The 24,784-nt window shown below is 34.1% G+C and overlaps 1 protein-coding gene across 1 annotated transcript in view; it reads right to left on the reverse strand.

Annotated features, from left to right (window-relative positions):
* Positions 1 to 1,258: 1,258 nt before the first annotated feature.
* Positions 1,259 to 24,784, reverse strand: part of LOC148278707 (uncharacterized) — a 117,922-nt gene continuing 94,396 nt past the window's right edge. Inside the window, exons 3-4 of the mRNA XM_088230983.1 lie at positions 2,885 to 3,115; positions 1,259 to 1,786 (exon numbers count right to left, since the gene is read on the reverse strand). Coding sequence (XP_088087109.1) covers positions 1,570 to 1,786; positions 2,885 to 3,115 — 448 coding nt within the window. The 3' untranslated portion in view covers positions 1,259 to 1,569. The remainder of the gene's footprint in view (positions 1,787 to 2,884; positions 3,116 to 24,784) is intronic.

Below are 24,784 nucleotides of genomic sequence, written 5' to 3' on the forward strand. Positions count from 1 at the left end.
CAAAAGACTTTTTATTGATAAGTAGGTACCTTGGTACTTGTTTGTGATTAAATTCCAAAACTAAAAATTATCAATATCAAAAAATATTGAATTTAAGTAGGTACTTGTTTATAGTTGAAATCCAAAAGATAAAATAAATATTTTTTCAAATATGGCATTCTTTTTGCAAACGTCAAACTCCGGTCGTCTCACCAACAAAGGGATGTATGTACAAAGTAAGAATACGCTTTTTTTAAAATGTATTGAATTTAATATTATTAAAGTGTTCCCAAAAATCCAATAAAAAGAAATAAATGGGTAGAAATTTTAAGGAATTTAAGGAAAGAATGTGATTGAGGATTCACAAAAAACAAACGCTGTTTTTAAACTTTCAAAAACAAACTTTTTTTACTCGCAAAAAATCAACATCTTTCCATTTTTTTGCAAACGCATTCTCCTCGAATGCAACCCTGGTAAATCGATGAATAAAACATTTATGCTCCTAACTTCTTTTTTACATATTCGATTGAAGATTTAAATATCTACGAACACGCACAGCGCAAAGATCTATATTTCTCTGAAAACCGCACGTAAATCGGTCAAGCCGTTTAGGAGCACGGTGACATCACACGTACAGTGGAATTATATATATAAAGATATAAAAAAGTAACATAAAAAATCCTTGTTTCCAGTTTGAAAATATAAAAAATTAAATTAAACAGCAATCACAAATAACGAATGTGTATGTATGTACATTTTTAATTATAAAAACTATAGTTAAAGTTTTATAGTATCTACACATTTTAACTAGATTTTTATACTATTTATTATTTATACTATACAAAACGCTTTAAAATTATTTAGTCCATTTGTTAAAACCAACTTATTACACAAAAAAATTCAGTTGCAACCATGAAGAAGACAGACACAAAATACTGTTGGGCGTTAAGACTATATTTTTTTGCTTCCGTGTGTGACTTAAATCACTGTTGATATTATTAAATACAGGAAAATCATAGAAAGATCAGGGTTTTTTTTATGATTATTTGTTAATACTTTTTAATTAAGTAAAAAAAAAATTTTTTTTTTGTAGGTCTTTTTTTGTATTTTTGAAATTACTCTGCGTGCGACGTCTCAAGTTTTCTTTTTCTTCTCGATGAGTTCTGCTGATTGGTCAGTTGACTTATTGCAAACCGGAAATCTATCACAGCTCTCTTATTATTAGTAAATTCGGAAGAACTAGTGACGTCGTTCAAAGTAGTTCGTTTTTATAAAAAACTTTGTTTTTTTTTTCATACATTTTCAGGAAACTTCGCGACACAATTTAATGCTCTAAATTTTACCGCGCGTAAGAATACATTTTTAAATCCAATTTCCTGTAGGGCTGAACTTTATCATTAAATAAATGAATTTAATCGTTAAAAACAAATTGTTTTGAAACAGCTGGTAAAATGAATGCAGAATTAAAAGTTTAACGTTTTTAAAAAATATTCATATTTTGGTTTATAACCATATAGAATCTCTTCTGCACAGTTGCAACAGATCGTTTAAAAATCACTTTACAAAAATGTACACGAATTTTAATTTATTTCAGACGTGAATGGGTTCCTCTTCTGTGTCCGAGGCCGTTTGGGGCCGAGGGGGCGCGGGAGGGCTGCCCGGGTCCAGGTCTGGGCTGGGGCTGCGGGCCGCCCGATGCGGGGACCCGTACAGGCCCAGAGGGCCGAGCGGGCCCAGGGGGGCGGAGGGGCCGGCCAGGCCTAACCCCAGAGGAGGCATGATGGAGCCGATGGACGGCGGGTATAACCTGCAAGGAAGGAGGGGAGATGTTTGTAAAAAAAAGCGAACTTGAAAGCATTGGTGGAAATAATTGCAGAGATAAAGAATTTCGTAAAATTGTAGAAATGGGTGGACACATTGGCATAAATAATACATTGACATGCCCCATAGAGTAAAATATTTTTAAAAGAAGTGACATCAAAACGTACCCATAGTTACTAAGTACTGTTTATTCACACCAGTAGCTCAATCACAAATGACTATCGACGGGCTAATAAGCGACGTGATAAAAAATTCTCACCGTGATTGTTTATCGTATTCGCGATCACAATGAAACATCCGTGAACACCTATACTAAATGTCAAAATATTTACGTTTCGCGACGTATAATCCTGCAGCGCAATCACATATTTGAATTTCACCGGTGTAAATATGAAAAAAAAAATTACAATACTGCTATTTTTATTTATTTATTTATTGTTTATCATGATATTTATTGCATTTGGCCGGTGGTTGGCAAGCCAAATGTCAAGAAAAGCATTCGCTAAACCAGCTGTCATTTCGTATTTAAGTAAGAAAATCAGTCCTATAAAATTTTACAATGTGCATTAAACCTTATTTAATAAGCATCTAAGGGCGTGAGTCGCACTTTTTTGTTATAAATGGGTAGCATTGTTTTTATGAGCCATTGTTTTCGTCAATATTATCCAGGCGCTTAACGGAATCAGTTCCGCGGAGTGTAAACTTTTTGAATTTCGGTAGTTTTAAAACGTGTTCGAATTCGTTATGTGATTAAGTTATATTTTTACTAACAAAAAAATATTTTTATCAGTACAGATAATTAACAAAACGTTCAGAGAGTGATAAACTTCAAACCTCGGTTGAGGGCCGAAAGAAGAATGGAGTATTTTTTAAAATAATTTTTAGGTTCAATGTGATCCAAAATGCAACTTTTTAGACCCCTCTCACTTTGATGTCTAAAAAAATAAAAAACTTCAAACATCATCGGCCCACTTAACTGGGTACGTCTTTGATAGTTGATGGAAGATGTTTCCACTCAATCGAGCCGCACGGATACTTGATGAGTTAGGGATGTCATTTGAAATAATTTGGCTTGTTTGCTCACCTATAAGGAAGGGGTTTCTGCAGAGTGACTGCTGCTGCCGCAGCAGCCGCTTGTCTGTAGTACAGGTCCGCCGCGGAGGTGGGAGGAGGAGGCGGGCCCCCTTGCCCACCCTGGGCGTAGCCCCAGCACGCCGCGTACCCGCCGCCCCCGTACAGCCGCTGGAAGGCCGCGTAGTTGCCGGCCTCGGCCAGCAGCTCGAGGCCCACCGCCGTCTGGCGCTTCCATTTCGTTCTGAAAGAATGAGACATAAGCGTAAGTTAATGAGACGCAAGTGTAAATTAATGATACGTAATGATATACAAGTGTAAATTAATGACACGTAATGATATGCAAGTGTAAATTAATGATACGTAATGATATGCAAGTGTAAATTAATGATACGTAAGTGTAAATAAAACTCCATGAACCGATTAGAGGCTTTTGAAATGTGGCTTCACCGGAGAATGCTGAGAATTCCGTGGACAGATTTAGTGACCGACGTGGAGGTGCTGAGACGAGCCAGTGCCGAAAAAGAACTACTGTTCTCATTAAAACAGAGAAAACTCGCATATTTGGGCCATATCATGCGCGGAAGCAAATATGCGCTTCTACAGCTGATCATGATGGGGAAGATCGAGGGAAAGCGTGGAGTTGGAAGGCGACAGATGTCCTGGCTGAGAAACATCCACGACTGGACGGGAGTGCGCGGGGTGGCCTACTCTAGAGTGATCGCTAACGTCAAGGAGACCTGATATGGCATAGAAAGAAGAAGAAGTTTAAATAGGTTTATATTTTTGACAGAGAGAGATGCAAAAACCAGTAACATCAATTTAGAAATTAATGTAAATATTATAAAAAACACATTAAATATGTTTTTTTATACAAAAAGAGCACTTTAAAAAAAAGAAAAAAAGTATCTTAGTTTTCCTAATGTGCACAAAATATACTTTTGCAGATTTAACAATTAGTACCATGCAGTAATCATGTTCATTTCATTTATTATTTTTCTGTTTATTCGCATCTTCAAATCCGATTCTCTTTCACACATTCAGCCGTCTCTCTTCCTCGGACTCACCCCATCTCCACGCTTCAATAAATTATCAATTAGTGGCTCACCAGAGCGACGCCGGGGTGAGTACAGCGCCGATAATGGATTCACTGGGTCCTCAGTCCTAACCGCGCCAACCCTGTTGTGGCGTAGCGTGGATAATCCACTTGAGAAGTGGCGATAATTATCGTATTAAAGAATCGCCACCCGACCCTACCGAGTTATGAGGACCTTTTCGGGTATTTGTGATCATGACATAATTGCTAACTTAATATTTCAGTTCGGGGACACAACGGCGTTTTAATCAAATAATTATACAACTATTATGAATCTTTTCTCGGATCGGTTTCTCATTTAATAACATATATACAAAAATCTAAAAATGTTACCTGTGTCGATATTCGCTAATAAGCGGAATGGGGAATGTTGTAGTACGTAAAGTGGCCACTTAACCCAGCCAATGACAGGTCATAAGCCCTGTAAACGCTCGAATATCCATAATCCTGAATTTGAAAAAAATCTACCCCATCTCTGTAGGGATATTAATAAAAAAATAAAAAAATAAATTAAAAAAAAAAATCTATTATGAATGATCACTATTTCTTTATTTATCCACATCCGCTTCTAAATAGAGCGTATGGGCATTACCAGATGTCTCCAGGGAAAGTACTCGTACATTCTTCTGCACACCTTCTTTCCAAACAAAACGTATTCCAAAACGAAAGCCATTTTCAGGAGAAGTGTACAAGTTTGGATTTTGTCTAAGTGAAGAGACCATTGCAGGAGACTGCTGCAAGATATCGCATAGATTTATATTTATTTATTATTTATTTATTTATTTATTGACGGACATTGTCCATGTATACAATTTATAAGGTTTAAATATTACAATAAAAGAGTAGTTTAAAACATTTAAAGAAAAAAGAAAGAAGCATTGACAAACATAAGGGACATCGAGACAAGATCTGGACTATTTATTTAGTGCTCGTTTAAATCGTTGTAAACTTAAACCAAAAAAGTCCAGACCCTGTCTTGAGTTAACAATACGACAAAGGCGGGTCATTGGAGAATTTAGGCCATCGTTTGTTCTATGCTGATCGATGAACAGTACTTCATTGTTTCTCAATCTACGAGTCGGAATATTGAATTTTACTTGTCCCAGTAATGATGGAACATCGATTATACCATTTAGTATGCCGAACATATATATGGAGTCAATATTAGTTCTACGTTTTTGTAGACTAGAAATATTTAACATTGACTCTATTTCAGCACAAGAATAATTATCTCTCTCTAGTCCAAGCATCCACGCTATTTTTCGAAGCAAGCGATGTTGGACTGATTCAATGTGATTTATGCGATTGACATAGAATGGAGACCAGACCACTGAGGCGTATTCAAGAAGAGGGCGAACAGTTGAGCAATAAAGAGTTTTGATTGTACGGACATTAGTAAAATCAGAGGATATTCTGTTAATGAAGCCAAGTAATTTCAGTGATTTATTTACTGTATTCTATATGCTCGTTGTATGTCAGTTTATAGTCCAAAACAACTCCTAAATCTCTGATGGACTTGACTACATCAATTTTGGAGTTTTCTAATAGGTACTCGGAGGAAATTGGTTGTTTTGTTCTATGAAATGACATTATTTTGCATTTTTTAATATTTAGTTCTAATTTATTGACTTTACACCATCGGTTAATTTATGTACTATTAAGCGTGTTTTCCAGATGTTTATTGAAATATATACTTAATTAGTGAAACGGTAACTGTTCTTGCTCTTGCTATTGCAGTTGAATGGGCCGAGGAGGTACAACGTTTTTTTATTATTTTAAACATCAAAGAGAAAGGGGTCTAAAAAGTTGAATTTTGGATCACATTGAACGTAAAAATTATTTTAAAAGGTATTCCATACTACTTTTGGCCCTCAACCGAGGTTTGAAGTTTATCATTTTCTGAACATTTTATTGATTTTCTATTTGGATAAAATAATTTTTTGTGAGTAAAAATATAACGTATTCACGTTACAAATTCGAACACGTTTTAAAACTACCGAAACTCAAAAAGTTTACACTCCGCGGAACTGATTCCGTTGAGCGCCTGGCTAATATTGACGAAAACAATTTCTTTGGCCATACTTATTTACAAGGTTTGTAAACAAGTATGGCCAAAGAACACTTCATTAAATAATTACAATTTTTTTTTAATAAGATTCCTTAAGATGATTTTAAAAAAAAATGTTGACAAAGCTTTTAAGAAAAAAATAATTAAATGGTTAATGTGTAAACGAAGCTTTATATTGATTATCATTTAATGTCATCTATTTTAATTTTTATTAATAAATTTTGTGTAAAAATTAGGTATGCTTTTAGTTCTTAATGATGTTTATATTACTTTTTGAATTTATATAATTTCTTTAACGTTTCTCTTTGTAAAGAAAAAATAAGAAACCTGCTGACAAGCTGGTTTCGCTGTTTAGGGGGTTTCATTATTTTTCCTTTTGTATTTTCTGTTCATGTTTTTACCTTCTTCAATAAAAATATTAAAATAAATAAAATAAAAAAATGGCTCATTAAAACAATGCTACCCATTTATTACAAAACAAAGTGCAACTCACGCCCTAAGATGCTTATTTAATAAAGCGTAATGCACATTATGAAATTTAATTGGAATACTTAAATACGAAATGACGCCGCTTTAGCGCAAAGAGTTGGCTTTTTCGAAAACTTCAAGCTCTGGTTGAGGGCCAAAAGTAGTATCAAATTATTTTTTTTATATTTTTTGCATTCCGATTAATCAAAAAGGCAATTTTTTGGACCCCTTTTATTTCAAAATAAAGAAAAAAATATATCAGCCCACCCTAATGTACAGGTATTTTTATTAGTATTTATCAGATCAATGGTCGATATAACTTATCAATAACTTTCGTTGCATTCTCACGACCGCAATCGATATCAGCTGATTCAATACCCATTCGTTATATGTATCTGTATCTACTTGACGCCTGCCTCTCAACAAAAGTAAATCCATATTAACATCGATACGTCACGCATTTCAGTTTAAGTCCCGCTAAAAGCTGACTACGCGGTCCATTACATTCGATCTGCACGAAAATCGTTTTTTTTTACATCGCAAATACATTTAGAAGAGAATTAGTGAGTAACCGCGTCAAATCAACCCCTCGCATATCTGCTTTTCTATTATTGAACATGATTTATTTTCGTAATTGAAATGATAATGGTCCAAATAAAACGAACCGCTCGGAGGTCCCCTTTCTGCATACGCAGCGCGCCGGACGGTAGCTGTTCGGAGAATGCGCTTGTACGAGCAGAGGGGACAATGGGTCACAATAGAACACTTGAATCGCATGTTAACCCAGGCGTAATGTGATCTGTAAAAATCACTGCTATTTTATTTAATTGTAATGATAATACGTTTTCGTATTTATGTTTTCAATTTTAAAAAAAAAGAAATATTTGCGATCTTATGGTTTAGCCATTTTTTTTTAATTTTGAGGGCCATTTTCAACGATTTGTAAACAACTCACTATTAGAAAATGGGAATCAAGTTTAGGTAGAGTAGGATTCGAGTCCGAGACACTAGCCACAGGACCACAACCCGATTCAAATTTAAATTAAATTTAAAAAATATTTAAATTTTTTTCAGCAGAGAGGGAAAACGTCTTTGAGAAGGGAAAAGAGAAGTCTAGGCATTTACAGGGCTTATGGCCACTTTACACACTGTGTAACCAGCCAATGACAGATCATAAGCCCTGTAAATGCCTAGACTTCCATATTCCCTTCTCAAAAATGTTTTCCATCTCTGTTGAAATAAATTTAAATATGACCAACTCCCTAGGGAGAAAATCCAGCCAGTCTGCAAGCATTTGGACATACTCAAACATTGTTAAAAAATATTATTTAAAAATCAACAACATTTTCCGTTTGTCCGATTTTTTTTAGACAACGACTTTATTTCATTCCCAGGAAAGTTGTTAAGATTAACATAGAACAACAGAGATGGAGAGCATTAAAAAGAAGGAAATATGGAAGACGCAAGACTCAAGGTTCAATTACAACCGGTAGTGTGATTTTGAAGTTTCGGTGGGGATTTCCAAAATTACAAAACTTTCAAAAATCATGGCAATGATAAATACAAAACATTTTTTTTCCTTTGATATTCTGTTAATGAATAAATAAATATTTTAAAAAAACACTCAACTAAACTGGTTGGTAAGGAAATAAATAATTAGTTTAAAACAGCAAAAATAATTTTAATTAAAGCTAAATATTTTTTGCTAGGATCTTTCCATTATTTAGACGACGAAACCAACAATCTGTATGCAGAGATAGAGTCGTGTGAGGTGTTGGATTTGTTTGTGTGTGTAAATAAATACATCGTGTTCATGTCAATGGACGATGAAAGAATGGTAAAACAAGTATATATGGTGAAAATGAACGGTTACTTGAGACGAGGAGGGCCAAGAAAGACGTGGCATGATCAGATAAACCATGTCAAAAGCAGAAAGAGATCTCAGGTTCGATTCCTGACATGATTGATTTGAAATATTTATTCAAAAGTGTGTTTTCACACTAGAATGTTTCATAGTCTCTGGACTGGTACCTGAAGCGTAAGACTGATCATCTAAATTTCATGTAACAAAATAATAATCAAGATACGCTGCGATTGGTGTATCAATACAGTGCCCTATGCAACATTAGGTGCGGAAAGGGAATGATGATGAATGTGGAAGAAGCTAGGAATATAGGTATGCCAGGATAGACGTGTGTGGCGGTCCATTATCTCTGCCTATCTCTACGGGAAAATGGCGTGATGGTAGTAGTAGTAGTAGTAGTTGTACAGGGCTTATAAACTATCATTGGCTGATTTAAGTAGCCACTTTGCACACTCTTTAACATTCACTATTCTGCCTATGTTTTATCAGCCAACTGCCAAATTTTCTCAACCTACATCAATAAAGGTTTCAACTCTTTCATTTTTATTATGTCAACAGATGGGAGAGCAAGAAGGGAATGTGGTTGTTAAAACATAGGCAGAATGGTGAATGTTACAAGTGGTCACCTAAACCAGCCAACGTGTGTAAACTTCCATATTTCCTTCTCTTAAATATTCTCCATTTCTGTTAATAAATATCATCACTACCATCATCATTCCCTTTCCGCACCTAATTGTACATAGGTCACTGCATTGGTACACCAATCGCAGCGTATCTTGATACTTTTTGGTACACGAAGGAAAGATGATCAGTCTTACTATTCAGGTACCAGTTCAGGGACTATGAAATATTCTGGTGTGAAGCGTGTCGGGAATCGAACCCGAGATCTCTTGCATGGTAGGCAAACGCGATCACCATTACACCAGGAGGCCGACATATACATGTGTTTAATATTTTTAAAGTAAATTTCTTTTATTATAAATATTTAAAGCATTAACTTTGTGGTCCAACATTTTAATATTATGTTAATAAAATTTGTATAAAACCACTCACCGACTTATCTGTCTACCGGTTTCGAGACGTAACCCGTCTCTTCTTCAGGACAACAACACTACACCAACATGCAAATATCAGTTACGTCTCGAAACCGGTAGACAGATAAGTCGGTGAGTGGTTTTATACAAATTTTATTAACATAATATTAAATTATTTTATTTTTATTTGTCGTAACAGAAATAAAGAAAACACAATATTATTTTGTATTTAAAAGTTATTTTCAGATATCAACCATTACCAATAAGTAACATCAATATAATATAGCAGACGTAGAGTTTATTTATTTATGTATTTATTTTACTAGGTAAACAAAGAGTATGTACACATATATTGCCAATTTATTTGTATATTAGAGTAAGAAACTCATGCACACACCAAAAAAATTGTTTACACTTAATACAAACATTTAAATTATGTTCCATATAATAAATGTAAAAGAAACGAAATGAAAAGATATTTATAAAATAATAATGTTAAATGTCTGCTTCTCTCAAAATTTCTATAATTTTTGACCAAAATTTACATACGTTGTCACAAAAAAGAGAGTTAAATAATAGTCATCGGAACCCATAGATACATAAGTAAAATAATGATATTTTTTATTGATATAGGATATAGGAAAAGGTTTATTGTAGATAGGCAAATAAAAACGAAACGTTTGCCATCTCCGAACTCATTTTATATAGGACGTTTGCACAAACATGCCTGTGAATTATTTTAAATCTTAATCAGTATGGGTCTTTAATCAATTTATATAAAAAAAACTATTTCAAATGATCAAATTCCGTAAAAAAGAGCGCAATAAACAAACGAAAAGTACGTTCGATACAAAATACATGAGGCGCTCTCTGCCAACTTTAAATAAGCTGGCTTTAGATTCCCATATAAAACTCAACATGAACAGACAAACAGTATATGAGTTTACTGTTTGCATCACATCTGAATTGCGCCGTGAAAAAAGCCCCATAAGAACCCAACATGAGTGAGCGAGATAAGAAGACATCGTGTCGTTCGCGCACACGTTCGAATCTCGGGATGCAAACAGTGCGAACGTCGAACAGATCTCTAATTCTTATGCGGTGCGAAATTCAAACAACGAAATGAATTATTTTTAAGCGTTTGTTCCAAATTTGGTAATTTTAAAGTGAATTAATAGGCAAGCCCGGCTTATGGGCTTCTATGGAAATACCGCCACTGAGTCCAAGTACAGTCAGTTCAACACATCATCGTCGTAACGCTCGCGTGACGTTTGTTGCGCGTACATGCAATAAATACTCACAAAAAAACTCGAACTTGGTGTCTTCTGTCCACCTCCACCTTGGATAGGAGCTCCAACCCTCAAAAACCAACTAAATCCTACAATTTTTTATCGCGTCGGTAATTACCGATAAGTGCGGTCATTATGATTAAACTGCAGGGCCAACAACGGGCTGTAGCGCCACTGATAATGATGATTTATTTGAATCTTCCACCTAGACCTACGTATTCGTTACCAGACGAGTTTTCTATCTCTGTTCAAATATATGTATGCCAAAGATACATCTGTTTAAATGTTAATAAGCGTATTAGCATTTTTAAATCGTGGTTATTACGAACCCTTGAGATTTTTTTTACTCTGAACATCCAGTGACATTTATCAATGCTTTTATTGTACGGTTTTTTGTTAGCTAATAAAATTATCATCAATAAAACACGCGTGGGGCATTCTTCATTCAACTACCCTTATTTTATTGGAAAAAATCGCCCCCTAAATACTACGATTGGGGTAGTTCAATTTCAAAAGAAAATAGAACAAAAAATTAAAATTCAACAATGTTTTCAGTATTTCAATTATTATTTTTTTTTCAACTTGATTAACTTATTTTAAATAATACTTATATCACAAACTAAAATTATCATAAATCAGAAAATACATAAAGAGACTCTTGTCAAAAGGATAAAGGAGAAAAAAAAATTACATGTGGTTAAAAACAAAGTTATTTTATTCATTTTATTATTTATGATTGTATTTATAATATAATTAGATCTTATAAATTTATAAATATTTGTTGGCTTTCCAATGAAATAAAATAAAAATAAATGGCAAACAAAACGAAATGAGAAAGCAAGCCACGAAGTCTATGCAATACGCCAGTTTTATTATAATTATTTTTTTATATTTTTTTTGGTGTTTTATTCAAGTATGAAATAGCTTATTGCGGTAAATACTGCATTTTAACGTTAAAAATGTTAAAAGTGGACTCTTGTGTTTTATCCTCTAAGGCAGTCTAAGGTACAGATTAAGGTCTTAATTTACTTTCCATGACATTAAATTTAAATACTTGAACCACCCTGCAGCTCTAAAGGGTATTTTAATAAAATAATAAATAGACATGCTAACAGAAATCATCCCTTCTGGGGGAAGCAAGTAGCCACGTCTCCACCCAAGTTGAACTGATCAACATTTATCAAATTATTATGTGAATTTGTCTTGTAGCTATAGAGAGGCAACCAACCACGATTGCATTACCAAAATCGAGACTATTATGGTCTGCAACCCTCTCTTAGAAAACGCACTTAGTCAGAGATCTAGAAACGTTATTATTTTAATTTATTTATTGCTCAAAAGACTTTATTGGGTGCGCGCTTACAAGGAATGCTCTTTTGTGAAGCAGTAATTTCTTTGTGTTATACGACAGTACAAAAATAAATTTAGGGTCTATTGTGTTAGTGGTTAGTTGAAATAACTCCGTAGCAACAGCGAAGAAAAACTTTCTTGATAAGGGACTATAAAAGCCTAAGCATTTACAGGGCTTATGACCTGTCGTTGGCTGGTTTTTGTTTTTGGTGTCACATTCGCCATGTCGGCCTCGTGGTGTTATGGTCTGCGCGTTTGCCTGCCATGCAAGAGGTCCCGGGTTCGATCCGACATGGTTAATATGAAATATTTATTTAAAGGGGTGTTACCACACAATAATATTTCATGGTACCTGAAGTCTGTTACAAAAATGGTCAAGATACGGTGCGATTGGTGTACAAATGCAGTGCCCTATGCACCATTAGGTGCGGAAAGGGAATTGTGATTAATATTCACCGTTCTGCCAGTGTTTAAATATCCATTTTTCTTCAACTCTTCCATCTGTTGACGTTCGTCAAGAAAAAGAGCTGAAACCTTTATTGATGTGGCTGAGATTCATCTGGCCGGATTATTTCACCAACTAGGCAACGCCTTTTTTTCCATTTTAAACTTTTCATACCAGTTAATTTAATTGACAATGTTTTGAATGTGTCCAAACGACGAGCTGGATTTCCTCCCTAGGGAGTTATTGAGATCTTCTGAATTAATATTGATGTTTTTTGTTGGTATTTCTTGATAAAACTCCATAGTTAATGATTATGATAAAATTATAAATAAACTTATCAATGAAACTTCTTGGTTTAGTTTTACTTTTTATTATCTTGACCAACGAGCGCTTTCGCCTAAGTAGGCATCTTCAAGACTAGTGAATTGTTTACAACGTTATTTCATTTACCGCGATTTTAATTGAATTTAACTCTATTAATTTCACTGCCCCTTTCACTGTGAGTTTGGCAAATTATGCGCAAGGTCTTTATCCGATATTTTAATATTAAAATCCTATTAGTTGTATAAATGGACAATGTCCTTTAATAAATAAATAATCGTTTTCGAACAATATAGCACAATTCAAAAAGAAAAAGTAAAAATAAATCTACTTAGTCTGTGTTCAGAGAATAAACGTATTCAATGAAATTAATTAAAAAAAATAATACGTATATTAGCCCTTTTAAAACCAGCCGTTAGATTTATTGGATAGAGTTAATCTGGTTCCAGGGAGTAAATTAGACTCATCATTAGGTCTGTTTTGGGGGTGGTTTCGAGTAGAGGGTTGCAAGGGAGGCATTATTATGCTAATGAAATTTTGAAATACGCTAATAATAAGCTCAACAAAAACATAAGTGGATTGATGCATTACCTAGTAATACACAAGGATGATTTTGAATAACACAGGATAAACTAAAATTTAGTTTACATTTATTTACAACAGAGGGAAAATATTTAAGCGAAGGGAATATTAAAGTATAGGTATTTACAGGGCTTATGATCTTTTTTTTGCTTTATTATTTACCTTGCTTATAATATACAAGGTTTAAATTTCAAAAGTGGATTTTTCTGCAATTAAATTTCTTCAAATTTATCTAAACTGTTGGGATCAGGAGGGATATACTAATGTGGGCCAATCAGGAACTTCTCAGCATTTGCTTATGTGGAGAGGAAACCACTCAAAAGTCTTCAGGAGAAGCCGGCCTGTTGGCAGCAGTCAACGGGCCTTCCGTTCCACTAGACTAGAGGAGTGTTCGGCATTTTCTTTCCTACTTTGGTTTATTTTACCAATAGCCTGAACTATATTGATCATGTATAATACTACCTCTCGTGTGAGTTCTTTATTACCTATCACCGGCTTATGATCTATCATTGGCTGGTTTTAGTGATCATTGACATCATTCCCTTCGGGTACCCCAGCGTCTAGTTATTTGAGATCTTAGATAGAAGTCGATTATATATTTTTAGAATAATAATGTTTGTGAAAGCAAATTATTCAACCAAATCCCAAAAGAAACAATCCCACACTGCCAGAAGTCAAACTAGAAGATGTGTCATGGGGTCTATCACAAACTCTGAATTCGGGCAAATAAATTTCAGGTTTCTGGGTCCCAAAATATTCAGTATGTTACCCAAACATTGCTAAGCTATGACCCGGATTCAATTGAATTAATTTATTAAAAATTGATTACTGGGTTTAGGTCTAGAAAAATCATAAAATTTACTCAAAATACATTTTTGAATAATAAATGGTATAAATCAATATAGTTTAACTGTATAGTAAATTAACTCGTGGGTAGTAATGTTATTGTTTATTTTGCATAAAAATGTCTGCCTTAAAACAGGTTGTACCTAGTTAGGCAGACTAGACATGATCCAGATAAATCTATTACCTAAGTGTGTATGTAGTAGATAAAGTAATTTTTATTTTTGTTAAAAAAAAACATGATTTTTATAATAATAATAAATATCATTATTAACATCAAACCCGTATGCTCTACTGAGGATGTGCATTGATAAAGTTAAGTAAATAGGCGGTGTCAGAGAAATTTGATAAACAGGTATTTGGATATAGTTTTTCTGCCACTCTCTCGCAAATGCCTCCACGATCTTCTCGCTAATCCGTCGTCGCTCTATATTCAGTTGAAATCATTGCGCGTGTGTGTCATCGATAAATGGACCCAGGGGCGAATCGTCCCTAGTATTCTCCATTTAAAAACTAGTATTACGAACATAATTTCCGAAGGACTATTTTTTTTTGAAAGTGTACTGTTAACATATTATGTATCACATAGGACATGTGGCGTTCGAGGTGGCCAATTTTGGCATTATTAATTTTAAAAAGAATTGGCCAGCGTTCAGTGTTGACATTTAAATCACAATGGACATATCTACTGAATTTCATTGTGGTATTTTTTTATGAACTTTTGTATAAGTATTGTATTAAAATAGTGTAGAATAAAGCTGCGTTCATCGCATAGTCAATAATAATTGTTGTTTAATTTATTTTCACAGATAAAACAGTCGTTTATAATTACATTACTTACATACTATTATGTTCTTAATGATATTTTTTTGTAGATTACCTATAAAATAAATCACTGCTTGCCACTGCTATGATCACAAGGTAAAAATTCAAGAATAATACATTTAAAAAATGGTTTCTGAAAAATAGTTTACCACCCTTTTTGAATACTGTGTAGGTACCTTCAATATTTAAAAAAATATTTATCGTTTCACTTTAGACTCCCTTTAAGTTAGCTAATTCAATGGTAAAAGTAGCACTTACTTGCGCTTGCGCAGTTTCGATGATTAGATGGGTAATTTTTAATACGCGGTACAATCATTCAAATGCGGTTTTGAAAAATCCTTTGTTATAAAAATAACGCAATCAAATGATAAATCTCGATGGGATTTTAAGAGGGGAGAAATTATTTTGTTTATTTAAATAATTATTCGAAATTCCGGTTGAGATGCGATCTCTTAGACGAAAGTGTTGAAAATCATTTAATGATTATTCTTGGAGCTTTGCTTTGTAGTATGGTGAATTTGCTTAAAATTTGTCGTGGTTTAATAGGATAATGTGCTGCTGCGGTGGTTGTTGTGAGGTTCAGTGATTATGTTGTGGGTTATTTTACATGAACCTATATCAACAAATCTTCTGGTTCTTTCCAAAAATTGAAATTGAAAATGTTACGTTCTCTGTAATATTTTTCTTTAAAGCTTTCAAGAGTACATATTTGTATATTGTTTAGAAATGTTAATAATTAGTACATATGTTCGTGATAATTAGATATAAGTTAATATTAGGACATTCATGTATAATGTTTGTACTATTTTAAAACGAAATAATTTATTTTTTTCAATTAAAAAAAATCATGGTATTGGTTGGGGACTGTGTATTTTTGTTTTTTTTAGTTATTATTTTTTTATTTTTTTATTTTGAATCTTCAAATAGGGGCACGCATAACATTTTCTTATGTGTGCTCTAATAATAACAATGTACATGTATTAAATTTATAATTATTATTATTTATTTTTTTTCCATTATAAACAAAGATTAATAATAAAAATAATGTGACCACACTGGGGTAACCCGTGCCGAGGACACCTAACAATATACAACAACAACAACAAACCATCACGCCGTTTCCCCGTAAGGGTAGGCAGAGAGGATAGAACGCCACATCACTCTATCTTTGCATAAATATCTCGCTTCTTCTACATTCATGCATCTTCTTATGCACGAGCGCATTTATTCCGACTTTTGATGTGTCAATCTTCAAGAATTTGTTGAATTTGTTCATGTTAATATTTTTAGCCGTTCTTTCGCTGCCCATTCGCTCTACATGTCCAAACCAACGCAGAGCACCTTTCTTGATTTTATCGACGATGCTTATCTCTGCCTTACATAATGCACGGATCTCAATATTTGTGCATCTTTCGTACATAGTTTTACGTTTTACCACACATAAACTTATATTACATATTTTTATATTTGTGAATAATCAAAGACTTAATTCTTCTTTGCAGTCTCGATTCTGGGGATTGGTTTGCAGCAAAGTCCTGCATCTCGTCCTCCATTGGTCTCTATTCTCTGCAGCCCTCTTCAGCTCGACATATGAGGCGCAGTTAAAATCTTCGCACACTCGCTCCAAATATTCCCGTCGGGGGCGCCCTCTATAATTTGTCCCCTCAGCCATTCCCTCTATGATGTCGTGCAAGAGATCCTCATGGCGCATAATGTGGCCGATCCACCGGGCTCGCCTCTCTGAGATGGTTTTGATTAGGTGCCTACCTTCTTCGATTCTATTGAGAACCTCGTCATTAGTGATGTGGTCTCTCCAGCAAATTCTTAATATTTTTCTGTAGCACCACATCTCGAAGGCCTCTAGTCTTTTTTCATCTCTTTCGGTAAGGCACCATGTCTCACAACCGTACATCAATATGCTCCATACATATGTCTTGGCAAGACTTAATATACTGAGATAATTAACAAATATTCAGACAGTTTTAAACATTACATTTATAAGTTTATATTTAATTTATGTACACCTATTGATTAGGCCGTTTGAAAATGTGTCACAGCGTAAATAAATTCGTATACCTGTCTCCTTTTCTCTCGCCCACTTGAATCCTGTCCCTTTTGCACCTTTATATTTTCAATAACTTTTCATTTGATTATTTTGCCACCTGGGGTCACTGTCCGCTTTAATCACGATTAAATTTCATGTTCGGTTTGGAGTTTTGCCGCTTAAGCAGTAAAATAAGAAAATCTACAAAAAAAGGTCAGTCCATTCACTCCATTTACATTTACACAATTTAATATACCTACTGTCGAGAACCAGCTCACGCATCGCCACCTATAGTATTTATATTATAAAACGTACAAAAAAGTAAGTTTCGTTTTGTTAGTGAATATAATTTGAACTTTCCCCTTATTGATCCAAGTGATTGTAAAAAAATAACATTTAAAATACGCGTCTTAAAACATACTTTTTTGTCTTATACTTAGTTTCAATAATAAAGTCTTATTTTATCTTATCTTATTTTATTATATTTTATCTCTAATTCTTAATATTTTTAATATATTTGTATTTTCGACACTTGACACTTGTGCAATATTTACACACATGTCCACTCTCATTCCAATATAACACCCACTCACCCACCCTCTCACTCACTTACACTCACACAAACACACTAGTATGTATTGTACGTGTATTTAATGTATTTCTGTGGATATCCGTCATTGGTTTTATTCTCTGTATATTTTTTTTGTTGTATTTTTGTTACATATATTACTGTTGATATCCCCAATAAATGAAAAAAAAAAAAAAAAAAAAAAGAACAAAAACATAACATAAACTATACATTTGTGGAGCAGTTTATTCGATATTGAATATTTAAGATGTTCAATGTCAATTAGTCGTTTATCAATTGTTCTCTCTGCCTACCACTTGAACGGTGCGATGGTGTCTTTAAAACACTCAAATATAATGTTTTGGGAGCTTCCTTCTAATATACATCGTATATACTTCGGGAAAAGTTTCTTTCCAGAGCATATCTCTATTATGTAATCCGCATTACAACTTCCTGAATGCATCGCAAGATGGCGTGCCAAAGTGAAATGCGTTTTCAGCCTGCAAATGTCGCTGCATAAACGTTTCTAAACGCCTTCGTGTTGGCTCGCCATAAGGAAATGCATTTTGCACTTACAAATACCCGCTACTCCTCACGAGTAAACGCTATATGATAGCTTTGCTGTTACGCGAATTGCGGCGAACCAGGCGCCGCGCACGCAACCCTTGCGCATTGTGATTTTATTATTACTACTACTATACACGTCATTTTCCTGTGGGGGTGGACAGAGAGGATGGACCGACATACACGTCTTTCCTGAAATACATTCCTAGCTTCTTCCGCAGCCATACATGCCCTGCGGCGGTGTCTGCTTTTGACATGACCAGTAGCTCAATCACAAATAACTATCGACGTACTAATAAGCGACGTGATAACAATTTCTCACCGTGGTTGTTATCCTATTCACGATTACAATGGAACATCCGTGAACATATTAAATTTATTTATTTATTTGACGGACTTATGCATTCCATTTTAACAAATGACAAAATATTTACGTTTCGCGACGTATAATCCTGCTGCGCAATCCCATTTTTTTATATTTCACCGGTGTAAATATGAAAATATTGCAAAACTGCTATTTTTATTAATTTATTAATTATTTATCATCCTATGGCGGCGGTTGGCAAGCCAAATGTCAAGTAAAGCAGTCGCCATAGTAATTGTAATTTAATTTTCACTTTTTTGTCTTATATACTCGTTACTATTTTGCAAATGCAATGTATTGTATTATTTTTTATAGTTAATGATTTTTTGCCAGAAAACTGTATTTATTTACGAGAAAAACAAAAAACAAACTGAAACGAGCGTTGACCTAGAGATTACTCACGCGTTGACTTATGACTGCGATAACTTAAGCATGTTCATTATTGTTATTGCGATCGCTTAAATGCTTAGCACGTCGATAGTTATTTGTGATTGAGCTGCTGACTTGATATTTTGGTTCATTTATAAAATTTACGGCCTTTGCAAATTACAACAGTTATATTCAGAAACATATGTACAAAAATTGATGTTAAAAATAACATCAAACTATGCAGCAAAGACAAGCAAGGGCAATAAAATACTGGTACACACAATATATTTAATAACACTATCAAGACTTAGAACTTACCCATGCCAATCCATCTTTATCTCACACTGTGTTAATGGCGAAGAGACTTACGAAAATCCGGAAGATCTATTCCCAAGTTCAAATTTGTTCAAAAATCGGATAATGCCATGTTTTTCTTGGAAAGTTCTTGTCCTACGTTACCGTTCATTCCCACCATATATACATGTTGAACCATTATTTTGTCATCCATTCGTTCTACGTGCTCATGCCATCTCAGTTACCCATTCGTAATATTATAATTCATTATTCGTAACCCTAGACTACATTGATTTCTCGCACATCCGTCTAAGAGATCGCATTTCGACTACATTCACTTCGCTTTTATCCTTCCCTTATCAGTTGCATGTTTCACTTCAATACATAAGTGTTGAGACTTAAACCCAGTTGTGCACTATAAAAATGTATAATAAAACAATTAGGGGTGTTTCGATTATTACTGGGGTAGATGATGAGTCAAATATTTTCATCCGAAAGATCTGCTTTTTACGAAGCCACTTCGGGTGGATTCCGAAATATCCCGAACGGATAACGCATCGGGTATTTATGTATTTGCTCACTGGTAAGGATGAAATAAATTAATCAATTCGATATCAACGCTGGACTTTTTTTCAGTACGCCCACTTTGAAGTAATAATATATTCACTGATTATATAACTAACATTGTAAAAATATAAGTTTGACCATTTTATCCGCATAATAAATATTAATCCAAAAACCGTGTTAACCACAGACGGATGAAGGTAATTATTTGTCAATATCGTGTAAATACTAAATAAATACATAGATTAAATGACATAAAGGATGTATTATAAATGTCGCTGGTTTTTGTAAACATTTTAATATTGTGTACCTCCATTCATTGAAAGAAATTTTGTAACGACAACAATGTTTTGAGTATGTCTAAACGCTTACAGACTGGCTGGATTTCCTCCCTGGGGAGTTATTTATATCTAAATTTGTTGCAACAGAGAGGGAAAACATTTTGAGAAGTAAATATGGAAGTCTAGGTATTTACAGGGCTTATGACCTCTTATTGGCTCATAGGTCATAAGCCCTGTACATGCCTAGACTTCCAGATTCCCTTCTCAAAATGTTTTGTTGTAAGATTCAATATGTCCATGTATTTGTAATTTTCTCAAACTGAACGGTTTGGGTAGGTAGGAAGAAATCGCTTTAAGGCAATATGCCCGCCCTTATATGCATGTATATATATTGGATATGCATATACAGTTTAAATAAATAAACTGGTAGAGGAAAGATGAAAGCGTAGTGAACGCTGTCGATATTCGACCTCGTGGACGAATGTGTGGGAAATCAATGTATGACGTGGTTACGAATAATGAAATCAGGCGAGAGTGCGAATCCGAGACAGGTATAATTGATAAGATTTAGAAATGGTCTCTGAGATGTCATGTAGTACGAATGGATGACGAAAAAATGGCGAAACAGATATACGTGGTAAGAATTCAATTCAATTCACTTATTTAAATATAACATATACATTACAAACATATATTAAATACGTACATATTATAAAAAAGAAAAATATATACGAAAGAGACTCATGTCAAAGTAGCAGGAGAATCCTGCTCCGGGAAACCCCTTCGGATACATGGAACAGACCAACATCCAGAGCGATATTGTTCAGCATAGCGGTAGCCCTTCCAACGGCAGGGTGCTCCTGTATATCGGAATGTGAAACAATCTATGCTGACGCTGTCTTAGGTACATACTTGTCAGGAACATAAAAACCGATGCTCCTCATAATCTCAGGATTGTCGACCATACCGCGCAACAATCGATAAAAATGTGTAGTCAAATACACATTCCTTCTAGTCCCTGAACTGTAGTAGCCGAGCATACCCTGGAGAAACTCGGTCGGGTAGAGCCGAGGATAATACCCGCACTCTCTCATGATATCTCAGAAACATTTTTTGGATTTTCTCTATCATAAGAGAGTACTTCAGTTCGTGTGGCTCCCAAACCATCGAGCCATTTTCGAGTCTACTTCTCACCGAGGAGTTGTAAAGAGTTCTCAGTACGCGGGCATTTTCGAAAACCCTGACAGTACGCAGAATAAATCCTAACATCTTCAATGCATTACCACTGATTGAATAATGAACGGTAACGTAGTACAAAACGACCAAGAAAGACGTGGCATGATCAGATAAACCAATATTTTAAGTCATGTCAAAAGTAGGCAGAACCGAGGAGCATGTGTGACACGATGTATTATTGTGGAAGAGCTTGGAATGTATGTCAGGATAGACGTATGTCCCGGTCCATTTGAATCACTTAACATCTTTCAAGTTCTTGGTTCGATTTTTTTTTTTTTAAATGAATATTGGTGGTTCTGGATGATGCTCAAATAACTAACTATCTTACAAGTTCTGAACTCTAAAATGGTATTGGAGGTTCCGGGTGAGGCTCGAGGATACTCTGCTTTAGTTATCGATGACCTCATCACAAAGTACGAACACGTTTCATTCATTATACTGCAGCAGGGAGGCGGTAACCAACACACGATGATTTATCGCCCCTGTCACTAATGACACGAATATTGCCGTATGCTTTATTTATTACTTTCTCACTCGAGACTAGAGTTGACTTCACAAGGATACTGAGGGTTACTCACTTAGTCGTTTTAAAGGGGTGACTTTGAGCAGTGAAAAACGCGTTCATTTTTATTTAAAAAAGAAAACTTCATCATCATTCCCTTCCCGCACCTAATGGTGAATAAGGCACTGCACTTGTACGCCAACTTAACCCGTAAGGCATTCGTGTCCATTTCCAGTGACAACTACAAAATTTGTGATAATTATTATAAACATTAACTAAATGTTACGATGTGGTTAATGTGATAAAAAAGAACAATAGTTCAGCTATCTTTTTCAAAACATAGCGATGTCGCGTAGCCCGTGACTGTTAGTTTAAATATTGACAAGTGAGAACTTAACGCCGGCTGTAATTCAGTAATTAAAACAATAGTGAAAGGTGAAATTGTTGCAATTTGCATTATTTTCGAATAAATGTAAGTTTGTTTTACATGCCTGTAGTTTGGTCTCTTTATAGGGTTTTTCTTGAGATTAGGTAGAAAAATATCAGATGTCATTTTTATGTGACACTGCCGATTTCTGTGAATAAATTAATCTTTTGGTTTGTCCTAAAAAACAGAAAAATACATTTAGAAAGTATAAAAATAAAGTTATTCGCATACATACGCACCTAAAGGATATTATTACTGTTTTAATTAATTATTTTTAAATTAATTTTTTACCTATTTATTACAGGAATTTACAAGTAATTATTTATATAACAAATTAATTAAGTAGTAAAAGTAAACAAATGTATTTTTTATTTTTGCTGTTGGTTCATCTAAACTGCCTAACTAGGGATAGCTTCCCCGTTCTAAGGCAGTAAATTATGTATTTTATTATAATAATAAAAAGTAATTACAGTTTTATCATTGTGTGTGCTTTTTCAGTCTTAAAAGTAAACGATAAATATCCAGAAAAAACATGAATAATACCAAAATCTCTATATCCCAAGTCCTAAGTCATTTCTAGTAAAACAAGAAATCAGCTTACGTCCTTCTACATCGGACAACAATTTCTCTGACTCCCTCCGACCAATATGGATTAAAAATGCAGTCAAATTTAAATTTAAATCAAAGATCTATGTACAGCAATGTCCTTTCAAAAGAACTCAAAGAAAATCCCACAGTACAAGTAAAAAGCTCTTTTGACATGCACTGTATGCTTAATTAAAAAGAAAAAGTGATGTCAAAATAAAAATACACCATTGTTTCATTGGTTGCCATTTCAAGGATTAAGAAATTGTGGCGTATGACAGCACTGAATATTTTAAACCCTTAATTGTGTACACATATCTTCGTACTGGGAGAGCCAAAAATTTCAACAAGAGAGCATTTTTGTTTTTATGCTCCAATATCCAGAATGTGTAGATTAGTCAATTCGTTAAAAATGTGGAATACTTTGGGATAGATCTTTCCGTTTTTTTTAGATCTCTTTGCCATTAACACAGTATGGGATAAAACTGGATCAGCATGGGTTAGCTCAATTGATAATCGTATTAATTAGTAAATTGTATGCCGTTATTTTATTACCCTTGTTTGTCTTTGCTGCATAGTTTTATGCTCTTTTTGTTAAGTTTCTGATACATTTGTTTCTTCATATAACTGTTGCGATTGACTTAGGTAGCATATTTATTCTATTTATTTATTTATGTATATATACGCCCAACGGGTATTTTTAAAGACAAATGTAATTGTTATAAAATAAAGTAGAAAGACACGATGGTATATGGTAGACTTGGTGGGAGTGGAATCGGGAGAGAGGTGTTTATAGTTGAATTTGATTTAGTGATCGTTTGAAAGAAGAACATTTGTTATCAAAGAAATCAAGACTGGTATGTTTGTTGGCAGACCTAAGAATTCTGGGCATAGGGGAATGAAAACTATAGTTAGTTCTATGGTTATCGGTATGAATAAGAAAGTTTTGTCTGAGGTTTCTAGTTGGGATATTTAATGTTATTGAGTTTAATAGTTCAGAGGCATCTAATAGTAAGTTGAGAATTTTAAATAGGACTAAAATGTCAGATTTATTTCGATGATCTTGTAAAAATATATAAATTTAAGTTAGTTTCTACTTTATTATACGTATATATGTTTCTGGATAAGCCCAACTTTCAGCTCATCTTTCTTGAAAATCTTATAAATAAATAAATAACTTTTAAATCTGCGTGAAAGACCATTGTTTAGTTTTTGTTTGAGAATAGTGAGGACGTTAAATAAACCATTAAATATTTTAAAGATGCAGATTAAGTCAGCATTAAATTAGCGTTTTAAAAGATTTGATAGATGGAAAAAAAGTTCATTATCGGTAAAGTGATAATATAATTCTAACTATCAAAAATTCCGGTTTTTAAAAATTGTTTTCGTATTTTCCTTATCAATTTTTAAAAACACTTTTTTTACATATGTCGCCCCTTTACTCGTCAATGTCTAGTTACCCCGTATCACTTGGTCAACCAAATCATTAGTTGTGTACAATAAATGACAGATGTCGCGAACGTTGACACCGAATTTAAATGTCAACTGTCAATTTGTAACCCCTCACTGATATTATTGTTATTTAATGACACCGCACTACATTCGAAATTCAAACGATGTCATATACTTTTTTATTCCTAAATTATATACTCGCGTTGTAATGCTTCCGACTAGCGGGTTGTGGTTAGCGTACTTGCCTGCCAGAAATAAAGTTCCGGGTTCGATACTAGTTTATTAAAAATATCAAATTTATTGTAACACCTCCGTCTCGTGTTCAAATAATAGTCAGCGCGTTCGTCTGCCATGCAAGGGGTCTCAAGTGAAATATTTAGGTGTTAAAAAAGATGTTATAACTTCAGAAAATTTCATAGTCCCTTGACAGGCACCTGAAACGTGAGATTAATCGCCTTAACTTCATGAATTTGATATG

Source organism: Micrasema longulum, unplaced genomic scaffold (genome assembly GCF_059751315.1).
Source record: "Micrasema longulum isolate JH-2025_06_02 unplaced genomic scaffold, ASM5975131v1 h1tg000838l, whole genome shotgun sequence".
In the NCBI taxonomy this organism is placed as follows: domain Eukaryota; kingdom Metazoa; phylum Arthropoda; class Insecta; order Trichoptera; family Brachycentridae; genus Micrasema; species Micrasema longulum.